Source organism: Sphaerodactylus townsendi, linkage group LG13 (assembly GCF_021028975.2).
Source record: "Sphaerodactylus townsendi isolate TG3544 linkage group LG13, MPM_Stown_v2.3, whole genome shotgun sequence".
NCBI classification, from domain to species: domain Eukaryota; kingdom Metazoa; phylum Chordata; class Lepidosauria; order Squamata; family Sphaerodactylidae; genus Sphaerodactylus; species Sphaerodactylus townsendi.
The window spans coordinates 44,034,784-44,056,108 of record NC_059437.1 but is presented as its reverse complement, the minus strand read 5'-3'; the positions used below and the strand labels follow the sequence as shown (position 1 = coordinate 44,056,108).

General features: G+C 47.3%; 1 protein-coding gene across 1 annotated transcript in view; it reads right to left on the bottom strand.

Moving 5' to 3' along the window:
• Positions 1 to 427: 427 nt before the first annotated feature.
• HIC2 (HIC ZBTB transcriptional repressor 2) overlaps positions 428 to 21,325 on the bottom strand; it is a 61,475-nt gene continuing 40,577 nt past the window's right edge. The window contains 6 exon segments of the mRNA XM_048514266.1: positions 428 to 2,812; positions 2,815 to 3,079; positions 3,082 to 3,108; positions 3,111 to 3,485; positions 3,488 to 4,198; positions 4,201 to 4,357. Of these exon segments, the coding sequence (XP_048370223.1) occupies positions 2,511 to 2,812; positions 2,815 to 3,079; positions 3,082 to 3,108; positions 3,111 to 3,485; positions 3,488 to 4,198; positions 4,201 to 4,320 (1,800 nt within the window). The 5' untranslated portion in view covers positions 4,321 to 4,357 and the 3' untranslated portion in view covers positions 428 to 2,510.

Below are 21,325 nucleotides of genomic sequence, written 5' to 3'. Positions count from 1 at the left end.
GGGATGATCTTTTTTTTTAAAGGGCAATCAGGGATTTTTACCACCGCATTCTGCTCATTGAGAAAAAGAAGTCGTCGCATTTCACGCCCCCCCCCCCCAAAAAAAACGACAACAAAAAAAGTTTGTAAAAGAAAATTAAAAAGGTAGTGCCAAAATAGTCAAGGGATCACAAAATGGCAGGTGATACCCTGTCTCCTCCTCCTCATCCTGTAGCAGCGGTCGGTTCTGATATCTTATACAGGGGTCTGCAACCTGCGGCTCTCCAGATGTGCATGGACTACAAATCCCAATTGGCCATGCTGGCAGGGGCTGATGGGATTTGTAGTCCATGCACATCTGGAGAGCACAACGCAAAATCTTAGTGTTGCAGACCTCGTTTCCATTATCCAACTAAAGTATGGCAAGACGCTATGCTCGGTATTGTGGTTTCCTGCAGGCAAGGTTTCCTGCAGAAAAAAAATCTAAGATTATCCCCACATAAAGCAACCACAGGGAGGATATGAAACACTTTGGCTTGGTTTCCACCCCATATTGCACTCTGGATTCTAGTAACGTTGCCTGACACAGGAGGATTCTTTCATTCTATCCAGTGATGGCATACTAAGCCAGATGCCTTTGGGAAAGCCAAGGATAAAAGAGTTCTGACCCCACGCACCCCCACCCGGTAGCACCCAGGTTCACAAAACCAAGTTGGAAACAGCACAACTACTCTTTTTCTCTTTAAGTTTTGCCCCGTTATTTTTGTAAAAGAGAGAGAGAAAGAGAGAGAGAGAGAGAGAGAGAGAGAGAGAGAGAGAGAGAGAGAGAGAGAGAGAGAGAGAGACATTCTACCTGGATAGAAAATCAGAATTTTGGTGTGTGTGTCAGTGACCCTTTATACAGCTCTTCACTTGGACCTCTGGCTTTAAAAAAACAACAACACCCCATCTATCTAGCTATCATCTTTGGCCAATTATTTTAGCTGACTTTCTGACGGCAGGACGGAGGTGGTAAAAATCCCTTCATTTTTAATTTAATTTCTACTTTATACACTTACTTACATTTCAAAGGGGGGTGGGGGTAAACAAATACCATGCCTAACATTTTACTAACCACCTTATTGTTCTCATGGATTCAAGAGGTAGCAAAAGTAACCGGTCTATTTAGACCATCTCGTTCTTTAGTGAGGGAGAAGCTAGACACACACACACACGCACGCACGCAAATAAAATATTTTTTTTAAAAGGTACCTAAAGGAACTTGTAGCAATTCCAGCCTAAATCAAAACCCACTCCGCCCCCTGCTCCAGAGAGTAACCTCACACCTTCCAGTTCCAACAATTACAGAAACATCAACAATTCTTATTTTCTCATAACAAAAACAAGTACCTCTACGCAAAGAATATTCATACCAATCTAGTGGGGAGAGGGTTAGGAAAAGGAAAGATGATGACCCCTATTCACTGAAAGAAATTCCCCAGGGGCACCCAGCCCCCCATTCAGTCATGGATAAGGCTGAAGAGGTTAAAATGGAAAAGTTGCAAAACTTTCCGGATTTGGAGAAGAGCAAACCAGGCTGAAAGCTGAACTCTGCTACAGAAAAAAAAAAAAAAAAAAAAAAAGGAAAAACGTGTCGCTGCTTTCCAAATTTGAAAGAGTTCCTTTTACGGCATGCAAAAACACCTCCAGAACAAAACACCCCCTCACAAAGGTGGGATCTTTTTGCCCTCTCAGGTCAACAGAGAAGGAAAACACATCCACCCACCAGAACGTCTACCTATGTCAGCTGACAGCCATTGCTTCTATCTTCCTTTATGACAAATTTCTAAGAAGAATCATGAAAGGGGTACTTTGAAAAAACTTAAGTGGCGTTCTGCTGACAAGAAACGCCCTTGCTGATCACTTTCAGGGACAAACACTTCACGTTCAATAGTCAGAGCAGGAAGGGGAACTAAGGTCTCGTGAGGCTATTGGGACAGTTGCCATGTTTCTGGCACATGGTGGGCTTTCAGGACTGGAAGCGACTCTTAGGCGCAAGGAGAGAAAAAATAATAATAATACTTGGGCAGAGTTTGTAAAGCAAATTCCAAAGTGCTAAGGAAGTAAACTGAGGGAGGAGAAGTGGCCAGGCCCGTTCTTTCTGTCAAAGATCGGCCTTTTCTCCACACTTCCGATTCGTATCAACCTGGAAGGACACCCTCTCTCACACCCCCACAACAGGGCTCACAGTTAAACTATATATCCCCACACAGCCTAGCTGAATAGTGGCATTTCTGATTACAATGTGATCTATCAGGCAAAGAAAGTATAAAATGCGGGGAGAGGCAGCAGCTTCAATGCGGACTGATTTTATGTTTTTTTGGGGGGGTGGGGGAGAAATAAAGCTCTGTTTTGGTTGAGGCCTCCCATGACTGAACAGGGAAGGGAATGGCCCACATATATATATATATATAATTTTGTTTTAAAGCAGCAAGTCTAGGGAAAGGTATGTTCATGGCGGGTGGGCTCAGAACTCATTGCAGAGTCTTTGGCTTATGTAGGAGAGCTATGCATCCGGAGGTGGCTGATAAGGTTGCGCTGTTGGGTAAACTTCCCGCCGCACAGTTGACATTCGTAGGGCTTTTCCCCTGAGTGGACACGCATATGCTCTGTCAGTCGGTACTGCCGGGTAAAGCGCATCCCGCACTCCTCGCAAGCAAAGGGTTTGAGGCCCAAGTGGCTGCGCATGTGTCGGGTCATGGTGCCCCGCTGGGTGAACATCTTGCCACAGATATTGCAAGGGAAAGGCCGCCATTACACAATGAGCTCCCTCTTCGTGCGGCTGTCGGAGAGATGGCTGGATCCTTGTAGCTCTTCTCGCACACGGAACACTTGAAGGGCCGGGATTCTGAGGTGTAGGGCTGGTTGGGATTGGACAGATCCTCCGCTTCCTCCTCCTTGTCGTCGTACGATCCTTCTTCTTTGATGTAGAGATCTTCCTCTGTGTGCGTTTCCACGTGGGCGTTCAGCTGTTCGGAGCTAGGGAACCCCTTTCCACAAGGGATGCAGACGTAGAGGTTGTCCCCGAAGGCCACTGGCTCGTAGCCTTCCTGCCGGTAGACGTGAAGTTGGCGCTGGTGTGCCCACCACTTCCTCGCTTTCACTCTGCCCACTCGCCACACGTTCTCCTTGCCCGCTTTTCTCCACTTCGCCTTTGCATGGAAATGGTAGCTCTGTCCCATAGGTGCTCAGTCCCAGACTACGGCTTCCGCTCTGCCGACTCTCAGCTACACAATGGACCCTACTAAAATGCCGCTAGGGAAGCTCCTCGCAACTTTCTTCCGTCCCCTTCTTGCCCCTCAAGCCTCGCTCCTGCTGGGGTCGGGCGCTATTCGCTTCTTGGATCCACTCCTTCTTGCGCGATGCGGGAGTGACTATGCTCTTCCGCTGGTTGCCTTCCCCGAGAGTGGGACTGGCGGTCTCCACCGCTCAAATCTACATTTCCCATGGAGTTACGCAGTTGCTCCGGGTAGGTTTGGCGGGGCTCCGGCGGTGGACTCGTCAAACAATGAGGCACTGTTGGCTGCGGGGGCTGAGGCAGGTCTGGGAGAACCACGCAGGCTGTCGCTGTGCTGCATGTCATCAAGGGATGGCGCTGTAGGGAGTGAGGGGCTTTTCTTGGATAGGTCCAGGCCAAGCTCCTGATCTCCGCTGCTCCCGTTAGCACTGCTGTTGCTCCCCTCTCCGCCGTTCTTACTGATCCCCCTATTCAGGGCAAGAGAGTTTTCTTGGTTGGAACTGCTGATGAAGACCTCATCATCTGAGATCTTTCCCTTTGGCATCTCCTTCGAGTGAGAGCCCTTCATTCCCTCAGTTGACCCTGAATAACGAGTTATGACTGCTTGAAGCAGTGGGAGAAGCCCTCTCTGACTGCTGCGTGGAGGTCTCTCCGACATCTGAGGGGCACCGCCCGGCCACCCGTTGTGCTACAAAGACCTCCCGTTGCGTTTCAGCTTCTTTCGGCAAAGGGCTGCTAGGTCATGTAGTTGGAGGTAGCTTGCTGCGGTGAGGAGAGCATTAAAGTTCTGTTCACCAGGCTGGTCAGTCATTAAGAGCTTCCCAGTATAAATAAAGTCCAAGATCTGACGGAACACGGTGGGGTTGACCATGTCCGTATCTAAGTTTATCAGGTTGTCGTGCAGGACGAGGGATTTGAAATACATGCTGCTTGCTGCGAGGATGTGTTCTTGTGGGCGCGAAAGAGGGCATTTTCGACGACAATGATCACGTCGCAGAGGAAACCTTTGGCTCGTTGCTGATTCAGCTGCAGAAGCAGTTGTTTGGCATGATTTGGCAGTTCCATCTCCACCTTCTCTTCCTTTCCCCTTTCACTTTATCACCTGCAAAAGAAGAAGAGAAAGATGGTGGGTCCCTATGCACCTGTACCACCCAAGGTTAAAAAGACTACTTCCCATTTCAGAACCAACACAGTTCTGACATGATATGCACACATACACACACGTTTTAGGTGTGTAGAGTTTTTCAAACCCATGCCTACATCCATATCCATTCTGATTGTTCACTTGGGGACCCATGACCTGGAAGATCTAGATCCATATTGTGCATACTGATGTAGGTGTGTGAAATTCATGCACATACAGTTGTGAGTCAGGCTGCACGATCCGAGGAAGGCTGTCAATGATAGGATGGTTGGGGTTCATAGGGTCGGAGTAAATCAGAGATGACTTGATGGAACAGAACACATGCAGGTGTGAGAAGGACTCCACATGTGGTCTACGCACAGTCAAAACGAGTACAATGGCCACACACGCACTGTGTGAAAAAGGCTAGTGCTGTAAACCACGTTGGGGTCCTGACAAACGTGAAAAGCCTAAACGAGACAATTAACACATAAAACCCAACCAGCATAATCTTTGGCATTTCGTGATAAAGGCCTGCAATTCACAGGTAGAGAGCATGCTATCAGTCAGCCTTTATACAATTATGCAGAAGATCTCAGACAGAATCTCAGTGGATGTTAAAACAGCATCTTTGGGAAAGCCAATGATAAAAGACTTCTGACCACAGTGCCCACCACGACCACCCAAAGCATCCCTGCTCAATTAACAAAGTTGGAAAGAAGAAGAAGAGGAGGAGTTTGGATTTATATCCCCCCTTTCTCTCCTGCAGGAGACTCAAAGGGGCTTACAATCTCCTTGCCCTTCCCCCCTCACAACAAACACACTGTGAGGTGGGTGGGGCTGAGAGAGCTCCGAGAAGCTGTGACTAGCCCAAGGTCACCCAGCTGGCATGTGTGGGAGTGCACAGGCTAATCTGAATTCCCCAGATAAGCCTCCACAGCTCAGGCGGCAGAGCTGGGAATCAAGCCCGGTTCCTCCAGATTAGATACACGAGCTCTTAACCTCCTACGCACAACTGCTCTTTCTCGCTTAAGGAAATTTTGTTGCATTATATTTGTTTAAAAGGGGTCATTTTACCTGGACGGAAAATTAGAAATTCAGTGTGTCAGTGACCCTGTGTACACCTTTTGACTTGGGCCTCTGGCATTTAAAAAAAAAAAACCCAACCATCTATCATATTTGGCCAATTATTTTTGCTCACTTCCTGATGGCAGGACAGAGGTAGTAAAAATTCCCTTAGTTTTTAATTTGGTTTCTATTTTTATATAGTTACTTACTTATATAGTTACTTAACAATATTGAGCCAGACAGATCAATGGTCTGATTCAGCATATGGTAGCTTCATGGGTGTTTTCATTCTTGCACCAAGGAGAAGAAGAAGAGAAGAAGAGTTCAGATTTATATCCCCCCTTTCTCTCCTGTAGGAGACTCAAAGGGGCTGACAATCTCCTTGCCCTCACAACAAACACCCTGTGAGGTGGGTGGGGCTGAGAGAGCTCCGAGAAGCTGTGACTAGCCCAAGGTCACCTTGGGAGTGTACAGGCCAATCTGAATTCCCCAGATAAGCCTCCACAGCTCAGGCGGCAGAGCTGGGAATCAAACCGGGTTCCTCCAGATTATATACACAAGCTCTTAACCTCCTACGCCACTGCTGCTCCTGGATAAACTCCTGGAGATAAGAATTGCGTGCCTGGTGCACCTGAGAATCCAAGCAAGATTTATCTGTTCATAAGGAATGCATGCAGCTGCATTATCCAGAATCAAACTACTGGTCCCACACAGTCCAGTGCTGACGGCTCTAACCTCGAGTCTAATTTCTGCAGGGACTTCTCCTAGGCTTGCTACTCAGATTCACTGTAAAACTGGAAGGTAGCAGAACTTGAACCTGGGAGGTGCTCTACCTGTTGAGCTACAGCCCTTTCATATCACTCTTCCAATCCTGTAGATTTAGTGTGTTCTCTAAGTTTTTATTGCTCACAAAAAAATTGTTGGCAGTTGAGTCACACAGGAGGCAATTCTTTGTCCTGGATTTCCAGAAACATCCTAGAAATTTCTTGTGTCCTTCTCCGGGCTTGCAGAGCCCCACAGAACCAGAGGGATTCCTACGCTCTCAATACTTTCAAATTAGGCTCTTAAATAAGTTAATTAGAAAATATGGGCCCCTTGAAGAAAGACAGGATGCTGAAAATCTAATAACTGCAAACTACCAAGAGGGAATTATTGCCAAACGTACACAGAGTTGGATATTAGATAATAATTTTCACTGAAACCGGGCTAGGTCGCAATATTGCAGATGACGCTTGGGGCTGGTTTTGGAGGGTGGGGAGGAAAGAAATGCTTTTGAAATTATTGTTAGTGCAATCCTTAAACGAATTTTTCTCCCTTTAAAACTCAACACCAGTGGAACATATAGATTAACGTTCACAAAACCTCTTATTAGCGTGTGATAGGGATATCATCAAAGGCAAATTGTTTTGCATATTTGGGGTACTAGTCCCACATTAGATGTCATTTTGGTAGAAAGGTGAAACATGCATATGAGAATCCCTAGGGAGGCAGAACCGATGTGAACGAACAACGTATTAGGAAGTAACTGGCTTGAATCCCACTCTCAGAATTAACCTTCTAGCCAGCTATAAACATACTCCTCTCTCAGCAATACTAATCTACCTTACACAATAGCTGCAAAGGGATTCGAAAGGATTCACAGGGGAGGGGAAACTCCCTATTTTTATCTGTCAACCCTCCTTCCTGTTCAGACTCTGTTTCTCCCCTCTCCCACAGTCAGCTGCTACTTTTCCCATCTTCCTTTGCCTTACCCCTACTAGAGCTTCTGTTCCCATTCATCCTTTGATTCTACTTCCCTTCTACCTTGGATAGATTTATGGAGGAGAAGTCGATTTATGGCTACCAATCTTGATCCTCCTTGATCTGAGATTGCAAATGCCTTAACAGACCAGGTGCTCGGGAGCAACAGCCGCAGAAGGCCATTGCTTTCACATCCTGCAGGTGAGCTCCCAAAGGCACCTGGTGGGCCAATGCGAGTAGCAGAGAGCTGGACTAGATGGACTCTGGTCTGATCCAGCTGGCTTGTTCTTATGTTCTTACCCTGCTTATTCTGTCTTCTACTGCCCGCCCCCCCCCCCCCGGCATCCGCACTTCCTTCCTGTTCCTCTTGCCAATTGCTACTTCCTCTTCCACAGGGCCATTCATTTCCCCCCTCACAGTCTCCCTGCACTCTTCCTCAAGATGGTCAGGGTAGGGAGGTGTACGTAGCTTTCTCCTACCATTGCATCGACACTATAAAGTAAGAAGATGCAAATATCATGCAAAATTCTGCCCAAAGTGTGATTTATTTCCCCCTTGGGCATATACAGATGAAGCATGGATCATATATTTGATCTTGGTTCTGGAAGCCTGGGGATAGCAGAGAGTATAGTTAAGCCTGTGTTTGTTCTGATTATCTTGTTGTGGCCTTTGGCTACAACAATAAACGTTATTCAATTCAATATATCCAAGCCTTGGCTGACCCCACTGTGCAGATTCTTTGATTTGCATGGGGCCGCTCTTGGCTATTTGATACACGAACTTTAAGCACTTTAAACAGCTGAAAACACCGGGCAAATACTAATGTTACAGTTAAATGAGACAGGGCGATGGTGTATCAACTGATCCTATAGGGGTTCTTTTTCCTTTTGGCCGCCTGCCGAACTTGTCAACAGCAGCCAAAAATGTAGATTTGCCTGCCACGGGGAGAATAAAGACACCCCTGCCCCTGCTGGACCAGTATGACAGGGCTTCGGAAGATGACATGTATGAGTGAACTTCTCAACACCACGAAAACAACTGGACAACAAGCTGGTTCAAAACCAGCTCTTGCTTGCTGCATGCTGGAATGAAACCCTTTTGTCACAGTGCAAACCCACATACACTTATTCTCTCTTTGCTGCAAATCTGTTGAAAGTGTAGAGGTTGCCTTGCATGTGGAAAGTTGCAGGTTCAGTTCCCAACATCTCCAGCTTCTCATGCTGGGGTGAAAGTCATGGTTGCATAGCAAAACATGACTATTTGAACGCACAAGTTCTCAGGTCCTTGGAAACCTCAGCTGGGCTGCAAGGTATGGTCCTTTGGTACAGACAGTTGTTAGCAGAGGTGGGATCCAGCAGGTTCTCACAGGTTCCCGAGAGTAGGTTCCTAATTATTTGTGTGTGCCGGGAGGGGGTTACTAAGTGGTGATTTTGCCACATGATTTTTGCCTTAGTTACGCCCCTCCTCTCAGCAGTAGCGCGCAGAACTTGAAGCAGTCTAGCAGGAGGTGCACCGGCGTGCGTGGTAGCCTGCGTGCATTCGTTTCCCGCCCAAGGACCGGCACAGCGGCCGCGTCCTTGCCACAGCCTCGCCCAGGAATGCCCCGCCCCTGGAATGCCCGGCCACGCCCCTGTTGTGCCCCACCCAGCTCCATTGGCGCTACGCCACAGCTTGAATCCAACCACCATGGGAACCTGTTACTAAAATTTTTGGATCCCACCACTGGTTGTTAGCAGTAGTCTCTCTCATTCTTCTCCAGTGCTGCGCGGTGTAACTGACAGCCGCCTGGGACAGGTCCCCCTGCTGGGTGGCACCATATCAGTGCAGTACCAATACAATGGCTGTGCAACACACCCGCATAGCTTACAGGGAATGTTGGTTGTTACACAAATTGGCTAGGAAAAATTCATTTGTTTCATGCATTGTTATCCCCTGCCCCTAAGGAACTGGAAATGTCACACCCCTCCCCTCCTCTATGTCATCCTCCCAACAAACCCTGTGAAGAAAGGTTAGGCGGACGGGCTCGATGTGGACATTTGAACCCGGGTCTCTGCCAGCACTGTCTGACCCTCTGATCACTAAACTACTCTGGCTCTCATGGACATATGTGAGAGCTTTGTATTACAAGTATATGAATACCCATTGGTGTTTTTTTTCCAATTTAGAGGAAATGTTGCTGTGGGAAAGACTAGTCCAGGGGTCTGCAACCTGCGGCTCTCCAGATGTCCATGGACTACAAATCCCATCAGCCCCTGCCAGCACGGCCAATTGGCCATGGTGGCAGGGGCTGATGGGATTTGTAGTCCATGAACATCTGGAGAGCCGCAGGTTGCAGACTCCTGGACTAGGCAGAAGAGATGGCCAGATTAGCAGAAGAGCGTTCATAAAGTTCATGCTGAATCAGACCACTGGCTGTTTACTGAAGCAGGGATTGTACATCTTGACTGGGAGTGGCCTTCAAGAGTCTTCAGTGGAGGTATTTCACATCACCTACTACCAGTTCCTTTTAACTGGAAATGCTGGGGATTGAACCCAAGACCTTCTGCACAGCAAGCAGAAGCTCTACTGCCGTGGCCCATCCCTGAGGCAGGGAGAAGAAGAAGAAGAGTTTGGATTTATATCCCCCCTTTCTCTCCTGCAGGAGACTCAAAGGGGCTGACAATCTCCTTGCCCTTCCCCCCTCACAACAAACACCCTGTGAGGTAGGTGGGGCTGAGAGAGCTCCAAGAAGCTGTGACTAGCCCAAGGTCACCCAGCTGGTGTGTGTGGGAGTGTACAGGCTAACCTGAATTCCCCAGATAAGCCTCCACAGCTCAGGCGGCAGAGCCGGGAATCAAACCCGGTTCCTCCACATTAGATACAAGAGCTCTTAACCTCCTACGCCACTGCTGCTCACCACTGCTGCTCAGAGGGGTGAAATTAGCAGGGGGCAGAGGACAAAGTGGGAGACCCTCTTGAAATTGCTGGGATGACTTTCACCAACTACTTGCAAGTTGACATTTTTATGCCCAGCTTCCTGCCAGTTTTAGGGAGGGGAAAGAATACATCGAATGATGTATGTTGCATGCAGGCATTTATCTATGCTACCCGCACTGGAAATGGGTATCTGGGCAGCCAAACACCCCTCCATAAAACAACACATGAACAAACCAACGCAGCAATTATACGGCCAACTGAACAGCAACATATTCAGAGCAAATTTTATATCTATGTCTATACAAGGAAAGCACACAGAGAGAGATTTGAGCGAACAGGACCAATTCAAATCAGATGCCGGAAACTAACGGTCAGGCATCAGGTAGGTAGCCAAACGACTACAGAAAAGACCCTCTCTCGCAAGAGGCATCACCCCTCTGACCCTGGTAGCAGACACGGAAAGCTCTTGGCAGATGACCTATGCGGCCACAAGGGTTCCCCTGGGAATATTCAACGTTAAAAGAGGCAGCAAAGGATATTAAAGTTTTCCATCAAGGAGAAGTGTCATCACGCCTTCCCAAGTCATAAGGCTACACGCTAGTATCTGTTAGTCTACCTTGTATTAACTGTAGAAACATTTGGGCTGGAAAAGCTGGAAAGCTCAGGATTAAGTGTTGAAATATCTCAGTTCCTCCAACACGAGAAAGAACAGCCAGAGAGGGGGCAGAGAATGTATACAGAGAATGTTGAAGACTGCCTAAAAACATGAGACTGTACATCCCTTTCCTGAGAGTTATGATCGTAGACTCACAAGGGAGGCAAAATCCCATCCCTCTCTGGTCTTCCTGCTGGCGCTTGTGACATTTCCCCAAGCCTTTCCCTATCATCTCAGACTCTTGTTCGTTGCCTCCTGCCATTGGCCCCACTCCACTTCCTCATTTCCCTCCTTCCTCCTGTTTCTCATCTCTTCTCACCATCACGGCTTGCTTTCCCCCACCCAATGGCGTAGCGCCAAGGGGACAGGGGTGGCCATGCACCGGGCGCGCGCTGTTGCGGGTGTGTTCCGGGGGCGAGAGGTGGCATGTCAAGGGCACAGGGCGCACGCATGCCCCGGGCGCAGTTCCCCCTCGCTACAGCTCCGCCCCCAACCCCTCCTTGCTGTCTGCCTCCATTTTCTTTCTTACCACCCACCTCATCATTCACTCCCCTTCGCCCTTCCCCTTTCCTGCTTGCCCAAATTTCCTCTCCTTTCGCTATCCAAACATCCCCTGCATCTGTTTCCTTCAACCATTATCTTCACCCCCTCCTTACATGTTTACAAGCAATGTTGGGTATCATTTTGGGGTTGCCATGGCAATTTAATAATCCATGCCATTCTCAGTTCCCCCTTTCTAATACCTGTATTCTTTGGTGGTTTTTGTAATTCCTTCTCTTTAAGTATTTTTCTAGTCTGGGGTTTCCACCTGGAGTTTGCACAAATGCATATCCTACTCATGGCTGGCCTCTTGGTGTAGATGTTTTGATCCGCGTGAGGGCCATACGTGACTATAAGAAATAAGGATTAAAATGGAGGACTGTTGTTAAAGGGATAAAAATGCTAAGCAAACACTGCTTGCTACAAAAGTTAGCTGGATAGGATCCAGCACAATGGGATCTCCAAGAAGATTTTAAGAGACTCACGATGGGTGAAGACTCTCTTAGCAACTGGTTGGGGGAGGATGCAAGATTCTGAATATTAACAGAGCTATTACATCACACAGAATAGAAAAAGGAGTTAATATATCCAGCAGGGTTGCCCACCCCATTACTGGTCCTACAAGAATAGCAGCATTTACTTGACATGCACGCCAAAGGTTTGGCCTTCAGCCAAAATTTCTGATGCACAAAATTCAAGGATGAAGAAAATCAGCAAGAGGTCCCAGCATAACCTTCCCCGCCCCAAAAAGCAAATGTTGTTGCCAAATGGAAAAAAAGGCAATGAAATCTGAAAATAAAAGCTAGATATTTCCAAGAGCCAATGAGAAGGGCTTAACTGCCTTCTTCATGGTCTTGACTGGAAGAATCTCAAGCAACTGCAGCATGGGAACCTATGCACCTGTCTCTTTTGAAGAGATGGGGCTGTGACTCCTTTGCAGACGACACGCTCAGAAGAGCTTGCCGGATCAGATAAGTGGACCATCCAGTGGTCAAAACTAGAATTAAGTACCTAAAAGGTCAAGAAATTGTTTAAGGCTCACAGTGTGGCCAATCAGTTAGTTGCCTGGATGACCAAAAGTAGAGGGCAATGAAGCTCAGGCTCTGCTTGTGCCTTCCATCACCAGTATTCAGAGGTTTGCGGCCTCTGTAGATCAGTGGTTCTCAACCTTCCTAATGCCACAACCCTTTAATACAGTTCCTCATGTTGTGGTGACCCCCAACCATAAAATTATTTGTGTCTTCCGATGGTCTTAGGCGACCCCTGTGAAAGGATCCTTTGACCCCCAAAGGGGTCGCGACCCCCAGGTTGAGAACCGCTGCTGTAGATGAAGGCTTCATTCAGACACCATGGCTGGTACCCACTGATTGACACTCTCCGTCCTACGCGGGAGTGCTTTGATTGTGTGTTCCTGCGTGGCAGAGGGTTGGACTTGATGGCCCTTTGTGGTCTCTTCCAACTCTATGATTCTATGTTTTATACAAGCATATCCCCAGTTAAAATTATCTTAGGGAGCAGAGAAAGAACAGTGCCCAGGACACTGGAGAACCAGTCTGAGCTACAGGGACCAGCAGTCTGACTTGGAACAAAGGCTATTCCATGTGTTTATGTTGCAATTTTCTCGGCACAGAATCGTGAACATTTTAGCACAACTGCTCCACCTATGCAGCTTTTCTTCTTCCAAAAGCAGCGAGAGGCAAGATAATCTTTGGAGAGAGTCCTGCTGGGAGAGCAATAAAAGGCCGGGCATTGCATCAAAAGATAGACGGGTGAAGCAACAGAGCATCTGATGTGGGACAGCAGTGGCAAATTGTCAAGCTTTACTTGGAAAGCACCCTTACGGGTGGGAGTGACAGAGGGATGCTGAGAAAACAAAATCCCAGGCCAGCTTTGCTTGAGATTGAGATCTAGCAAGAGCAGAGGCAAAAGCTGCCTCTTTGCATGCGAGACTATGAGACTCCACCCGACGCGAGGGCGAAACAGGGCACTGGGCTTGCCCACCCAGCTGCTTCCCAACACTTTACAACGATCAGCACGATAAAAGATTGTCCTACGCACGCACACTCTTGCCGTGTTTGAGAAATGGTTGCCACCAGCATTAATCGCAAGAGGAAAAGGATGGGGTAGCCACGTTGGTTCACTAGATGTAAAAAGTAAATATCACAGAACAGCAGCACTGCAGAAACTTTTGAAGGGAAAATCAAAATAAAGTGTCAAAGTGGTGGAGTCTCCTTCTTCGGAAGTTTTTAGGATGGCCATCTGTCAGGAGTGCTTTGATTATGTGCCCCTGCATGGCAGGGGGTTGGACTTGATGGCCCTTGGAGTCTCTTCCAACTCTATGATTCTAAAGTAGCCAGCAAGCCTGCAACTTCCACAAGAAGCTTCAGGTCACATGATGACCAAGCACACATACACGCATAAGGGGAGGTAGATGGCACAAAGAAGGGGGGGGGGGTTTCCTGGTCATGATGGGGGGAAAATAATCTATGAAATTCAGACTGCGGGGGTTTCCACTCACGCTCAGAAATAGCTCCCCCACTTTTTGGGGGGTGCTTCACATATGCTCCGAAGAAGAGCTCAGAGGAACTCAACCAGCTTGCCAAAGCTTACTGTTTTAAAATAGCTCTGTTTCTTAAGAAGCCCTCTTCTGTTTCTTTAGCATTCAAAATGTCATACTACATTGGGAAAAGATAGAAGACAGGAAATGACATCATTCCATCCACCTCTCCCTGTAAAGAAAAACTCTGCATCTCCTCCTCTGAATACACTCCACTTTGTAAGAGAAACTCCCCATTTAACTCCATATCAGCATTGTCGAAGGCTTTCACGGCCAGAATCAACTGGCTGTTGTGGATTTTCTGGGCTGTGTCGCTGTGGTCGGCTAGTTTGAGCACCTACTGTTTTGTCCGCATCTATGGCTGGCATCTTCAGAGACATGCAGAGGCGCATCTAGGGAAAATGCAGCCTGGTGCAAAAGCTGAGTTTTCCACGCCACCCCCCACCCGCATCCCCTTTGGGCGGCCACCCTCCCCCACCACATCCAGCTGAGGTCAGAGCCACCCATTACTGTTTGCCATTTTACCCACAGCAGGGAAGGAAGCCTTCCCTGTTACTTGATAAGATTTAGAAGAGTGGCCATACTCGGAATAATCTGGAATTCCCCAAAAGGAATCTGGCAGAAGAATAAATAAATAAAAAGGGGGAGGGCAGGACAAGCCCACCTTAAATCCAAAGGAATTTACAGGCCCTTCTCTAGAACTTTGTGCTAACTAAATGATGTTTTAATCAGAGGCATTAGTAAAAAAAAAAAATCAGCTCTTGGACACTGGCAGAAATTCAGCATTGCAGGTGTTTGGGGATGCCAAGTTTGAGAGCTGCAGTATATTGGTAGAACGCATTCTGCCTGCAACAGCATTCCCATTCAGCCAATACAAGAACCAGACTCAATGCCTGCAAAGAAATAGAAACATCTACTGGGTTCTCGCGATGAACAGGTATTGGCTTGTAAACTGTACTGGGCTCTCTTAAAATTGAAAAAAGCAGGGCAAAAATATCTGCAAAAAATAAAATAAAAGGAGGTCTGGTCTTTCAACAGATATTAACAATGCTGACCAAATGGAGCCTCTGTCTTCAGAGGCAGTCTATCTCTGAACAACAGAAGGAGAAACAGCAGGGGAGTCGGTATCGTCACTTTCATGCCCTGCTTGCTTCTTTACCTACTTCATTTCTAGGCCATCTTTATGAGACTCAAGGCAGATTACCTAATTTAAGGCAATGCAATAAGAATAATAGAAACAGCAACAGTGAATGTTTGTGGCCCAGGTAGAACTGACTGGCCACTGTTACAAAACAGTATGCTAAACTGAGCAGACTTGGGGACAAGTCCGGCAGGGCTCTTCTTAAGTTACACTCTTAGGCATGTCTGTGCAAAAAACAAAAACCCCAAGAAGTCCCCCCAGATTCTAACACCCTGCACATTTGGGGAGGATGAAACAGGGAGTCGACAGGAAGGGCCAGCACAGTCTTGGCACTTCTGCAGATCTGACCGCTGCCTCACGAGGCCTGGATCAGCAGCAGAAGCCAAGCAATTAACAGGACAGACGGGCAAGCAGGCAGGCAGGAGCTGCATCCCTGGGCTTTTGCTGACACTGCTTTTGCAAACAGGGGCTTGCGTGGTTTTTTTTTTTTTTTTGCAAGCGCAGGCAAAAACGCTGGACCTCCAAGGCAAAGTCGGAGAATGCTTGTCTGCTACGATTGCAGCAGAGCACGGAGAGGATCTCAGGGTTAAGGGTACAGTGGAACCTCGGTTTTCGTTGGTGATCCATCCAAAAAGAATAGATGAAAACCGAAACGGATTAAAACCGAGGAAAACTTTTCCATAGGAATCAATGTAAATCCAATTAATCCGTTCTGGGCACTCCAAAAAACATATCAAAAACACATTTTTGAAGAAGAAGAAGAAGAAGAAGAAGAAGAAGAGTTTGGATTTATATCCCCCCTTTCTCTCCTGCAAGTAAGTGAGATCTCAAAGCAGCATGCTTAACAACCTCTTGCCTCTTCCCCTCCCTCACAACACCCTGTGAGGTGTGGTGGGGCTGGAGAGAGCTCCTGAGAAGTTTCTGTGACTAGCCAAAGTTGTCACCCAGCTGGCGGGGTGTGAGGAGATGTACAGGCTAAATCTGAATTCCCCTCTAGATGAAAGTTCTCCTTCCACATGCTTCCAGGGTGGCAGAGCTGGGGAGAATCAAACCAGGTTCCTCCTAGCGATTAGATAGCATGAGCTCTCCCAGTAACCCTCCTACGCCACTGCTGCTCCTTCTTTGGTGCATAAACATAGTAGTTTGAATGCTGAAAAAACAGTAACAAAACAATTACACTACAGGACCAGCTTCTTAGAGCCTTGAAAGGTGGGATCTTCAAATGTCGCACCTCAGAAAGCCATGTCCAAAGAGGATTTCTATGTTTCTTGATTTCGCCTTCTTTAAGATTTGGCTGAAATGGAGGCAAGACATGGTGTCATTAAACAAGTTGCAGACACGGCCTGCAACAGCTTTGTCCGGGTGATTTTTCTCCACAAACCCCTGCACCTTACTGCAAATCGATGAAAACCGAGGCAAATCGATGAAAACCGAGACAAATTTTTCACTGGAAAAAAATCGATGAAAACCGAAACAGATGAAAACCGAAGGCAATGAAAACCGAGGTTTCACTGTACATTTGGGTTGGTGGTGGGAGAGGTTGTATAACCACTCCCCCTCCTCAACATTTCACAGAGAGGATACCCTCTGAGCACCCCTTTCCTCGTCCGAAGGGTAAGCCTCCCTCACCCTTAAGTCCGCTCATTCTCAAGGCCCAATCCTGTCGCTAGTCATCCCTTCCACATCATGACTTTTCCCCTTGCGGTTTTGCAATATAAGAAATTAAATAGGATTTGTGGAGGAAAGTTTTGCGGAAGCTGCAGACGATACGCGAAAGGGACCAGCAAGGAAGGATCGACACAAAATGGTTTTAGAAACTCAGAAAATGCGTAAAGGAACATATTGCCGTATAGTATTGTAGCAATTTCACTGAACTTCTATTTTACTCTTTTAAATTATTTCCGATAACTATACACAATTTCTTTTTTAGAGTTAAAAGAAAAGAAATAAAATCAGACTTATTCTCTGGTAGGAAGGGAGGGCCAAACATTTTTACGTGGATTTCCAGATCGATTGGGGGGGGGGGGGGGGGCCCCATGCCCCTGACCACTGTGATCTGGAACGGAGAACTGTACAATGAATTGTTCTGCCGTTTAACATCCGTTGCCACTTTAAAAGCCAAGGTGGAATTTCCTCTTCAGGTTAAAAAAGAACATTAGAAAAATAAAAGACGAACCCGTTATCGTTTAAAATAAGCCTTGTCAGCATCCTAAAAATGGTGGCAGGGATGTGCTTTACAGGGAACTGTCATGTACACATGCGAGCAGGCTGGAAAAAAACAGATGCTTCCGATCAAGAAACTTAACTTCCAGCAACCTTGCAGAGAGAGCTGAACAAACAGCGCAGCGAAATGATTTGAACAAGGCATTAATAAAAGACAGATTCAGGAGGGAAAGAGATTTACCAGAGAGTGTACCAGAAAACAAGAACGTCCTCAGGTAAATAGAAATGTACTTTGATGTACTTTGCAATTGGCGCTCCAAATCAGAGCCCGCTTGTTAAAAAAAAAAAAAAAAGAGAGAGGAAGGCAAAGCCAGAGACAAAAGCCGAACACACCCCTTCTCAGCAAAACATTTAAACTCAGCAGGGCTTATAATGAAGCAGCAAAGTCAGGATCTGGGCAGCGGTGAGGCAGAGAGTGACATCCATTTAAGAAGCAGGCCTGGCAGCGCTGGGTGATTATGCTGACTACACAAAAAACACAACGTCTGCTCTTGCTCTGCCAAATTGGTTTGGCTTTGTTCTGCTTTCCTTACACCCTCCTGGAAGAATAATTTTCCACCCGCTGCAATGCCTACGACGTTAAGACAATGATAGCCAAATGTGCTTAGGAACTGCCGGGGGGGGTGGTGGTGGTGGTGGTGGTGGTGGTGGTGGTGGAGAGAACCAGCACCCCCACACAAACACTATGATCCGGTCGGTTCCCTGGACTGAAACTGATCTCACAAGTTGGCTGAATAAGGAGCCGGCTGGAAGGCTGGTTTTTGTAATGCATACTAGGAGCAGCATATGCCGAAAAGGTCTTTAAAGCCAGGACAGCCTGTATTTCAGTTTTGCCATCCCCGGGTAATTTGTAATTCCCTTCAGTTCCTCTTTTGCCAAGGACTGCCGTTTCCAGTTGTTTGGGAGGGGCTGTGAGTCAGCAGTGGAGCATCTGTTTTCCACGTTAAAAAATCCCAGGTTCAGCCCCGGCATCTCTAGATATTTCAAAATGATGAGAAAGCAGGCGATGTGAAAGACCTTGCCGAGGCTCTGGATGGCCACTGCCAGTCCGAGCAGGCAGTACAGACTTTGACAGACCGATCTCTGATCTAGAAGAGAGAAATTTCAAGACTCTGTAAAGAGAAAAGGCTGCTGCCACTAAGGGAGATTATTCTTCCCTTGGCCCCTCCACCTCTTCCTGCTGGCATTCCAAGCCATGCTGAGCCAAGCCCTTCCCCAAGACGCTGTTAAGAACAGGCCTATATTATTCTTTATCAGGCTATAGCAGTGATGGCGAACCTATGGCACGGGTGCCAGTGGTGGCACTCGGAGCCCTCTCTGTGGGCAAGCGCACACAGAGTTCATCATGTGGGGGTGGAAAATCACACACCCCCACACACAGACTGACCTGGGCCACTGAGTACAACGTTGATGCTGCACTTTTGAGAGTGAGCAGGGAGGATTGGGCTGGGTGGGGCTGCAGATTGCCTGTGCTCTGGAATTGGCTGCTGCCCGCCCGAGCGGTGCACAGGAGGCAGAAGATGCTAGAGAGGCATAGAGCAGTGAAAGTACGGGATCTTTGAGTGCTTGGAGACTTAGGGAGCAGGCTGGCCCCTGCTCGAGTGGGTGGGGTGGAGGAAGAGGGAGCCAACCGTTTTTTTCTAAACTAAAACCTCAGCATTCAGGTTAAATTGCCGGGTTGGCACTTTGTGATAAATAAGTGGGGTTTGGGTTGCAATTTGGGCATTCAGTCTCAAAAAGGTTCTCCATCACTGGGCTATAGTCACTCCTCGGTCAGCAGCTACTTGTCAACAACACTGAAGTCTCCCCCTCCTCAACACACAAATACATAATTGCTCACTTCCACAGATGGGCAGTGGTTTGCCCCTCAGTACAGCGCCCTGGCACTCTCATGTGCACCCCTGTTTGCTATCTCGTGGCTTCCCACTTCCTTTCATTAAGAAATCTGGGCTGATTACCAACACGTCTGGCAAGGACACGGCTTTCTCAGTGGTGGCACCGTCAGGTGTGGCCCATGTAAGCCAGCCATTTTGTAGGAAACAAGCTTGCTCACCTTCCATTGTTCAAGCCAATGGGTAAAATTATAGCTTATGACTCACAGACCCACCTTCATGGGTAAGGATTAATTTGACCAACTTTGATATTGTGCCATTCAAGCATCCAAGGGAAATTAGTCTCAATGTGGAAGTCACTCAAGCATGGTGGAACATTGGGTCAGACTAGAGTCCATCTAGTCCAGCACTCTGCTACTCGGAGTGGCCCACCAGGTGCCTTTGGGAGCTCACATGTAGGACGTGAAAGCAATGGCCTTCTGCTGCTGCTGCTCCCGAGCACCTGATCTGCTAAGGCATTTGCAATCTGAGATCAAGGAGGATCAAGATTGGTAGCCATACATTGACTTCTCCTCCATAAATCTGTCCAAGTCCTTTTTAAAGCTACCCAGGTTAGTGGCCATCACCACCTCCTGTGGCAGCATATTCCAAACACCAATCACACGTTGTGTGAAGAAATGTTTCCTTTTATTAGTCCTAATTCTTCCCCCCAGCATTTCTGCAATGTCTTATGCCCCTGGTTCTAGTGCATTGTGAGAAAGAGAGAGAAAAATCTCCGCCTGTCGACATTTTCTACCCCATGCATAATTTTATATGAACTTCCAATCATATCCCCCCTCAGACGCGATCTCCTCTCCAAACTAAAGAGCCCCAAATGCTGCAGCCTCTCCTCAAAAGGAAGGTGCTCCAGTCCCTCAGTTTTTACTGCTTCATCCGTGCGGATACCAGGAGAAACCTGGCCCATTGCACCATTCAAGAGCACCCCTCTATCCCTAGTAAATTTAGAAAGCAAGAAGAACTTAAGGGGATTTGGAAGGTAAAAACAACACTTCCTCTGATCTTTCTGTTATTTCAGGAGGTATTCCTGGAAACAGGCACAAAGCAAGCCGTAATAGCCTACCTCCCCAGACATACTTTTTTTTAGCAGAACGCTGATGATCAGAAAAGAGAAACAAATTTCAGATTCCAGATGACCCCTGAAGTTGGTTGCTTGCAGGAAATCTGGACTCTTGATAGGTGGATCCCATGAACAACAGTCTGCAAACTTGACCTAATCCATTTTTTTTAAAGATGTAGGCTGCTGCAAGTATATCACTGGTATTATTCAAAGACTTACTGCCTCTCCGCGCAATTCAAAACTATAAGCTTTCAACAAACGGGAGTGCTAGCAGTAGAATCCAAAAAGAGAAGCAGCTAAACTACTACAGCAGACCACATGGGAGAGTTTAAGGGAGGAGAAGCAGGAAAAGCTCAAGAAAGCCTTGAAATCTTAATTCCGGGGAAGCAAGTACATGCTGACAATTGGGGTTGGGGTGGGAAAAAAAAAAAAGCAAAATGGCTGCGCGTTTGCATCAAAGCACAGGAAGGGGGAGAGGGAAGACAACGGGCGCCCTGCTTGAGCATGGAGATCTGGATCGTTAGAATGCAGGTTAAACCGCTTGGTTGCCGCTTACCATGCCAGGTACATCGGGCTAAAGGCACCTCCATCCAGTGCTGCCCGTCGTGCCAGATACATCCCATGATGTTCCATTGAAATCACAACAGGCCATCAATAGAACGTGGCTGTACGGATGGTGAATGAAGGCCCAGCAGGGATCACTGTTAAACGCAATTAAGAAATTGCAATCAAAATTGAAACATCCGTTTAAAAAAGAAAGGAAAAAAAATAGACACAGAGCTACCTAAAGGTACCAACTGAATTAGCAAACCCTTCTCAGGGTTTGGGAGAGGGAGGGAGGCTGGTGCCCAAATTTTATGCCACCCTGAAAAAGGTAACTTTTTTGGAGGGGGGGCATATTTAAAGGGGAACAAAGTACAATGAATTACAAGGCATCAGTCTAGTACAGTGGTGGTGAACCTTTGGCACTCCAGATATTATGGACTACAATTCCCATCGGCCCCAATTGGCCATACTGGAAGGGGCTGATGGGAATTGTAGTCCATAACATCTGGAGTGCCAAAGGTTCACCACCACGGGTCTAGTATCTGGCACCCTGACATGCCACTGCAGGGCCACAAAGCCATGTTGTATGCACAAGCAAAAACCTCCCGACAA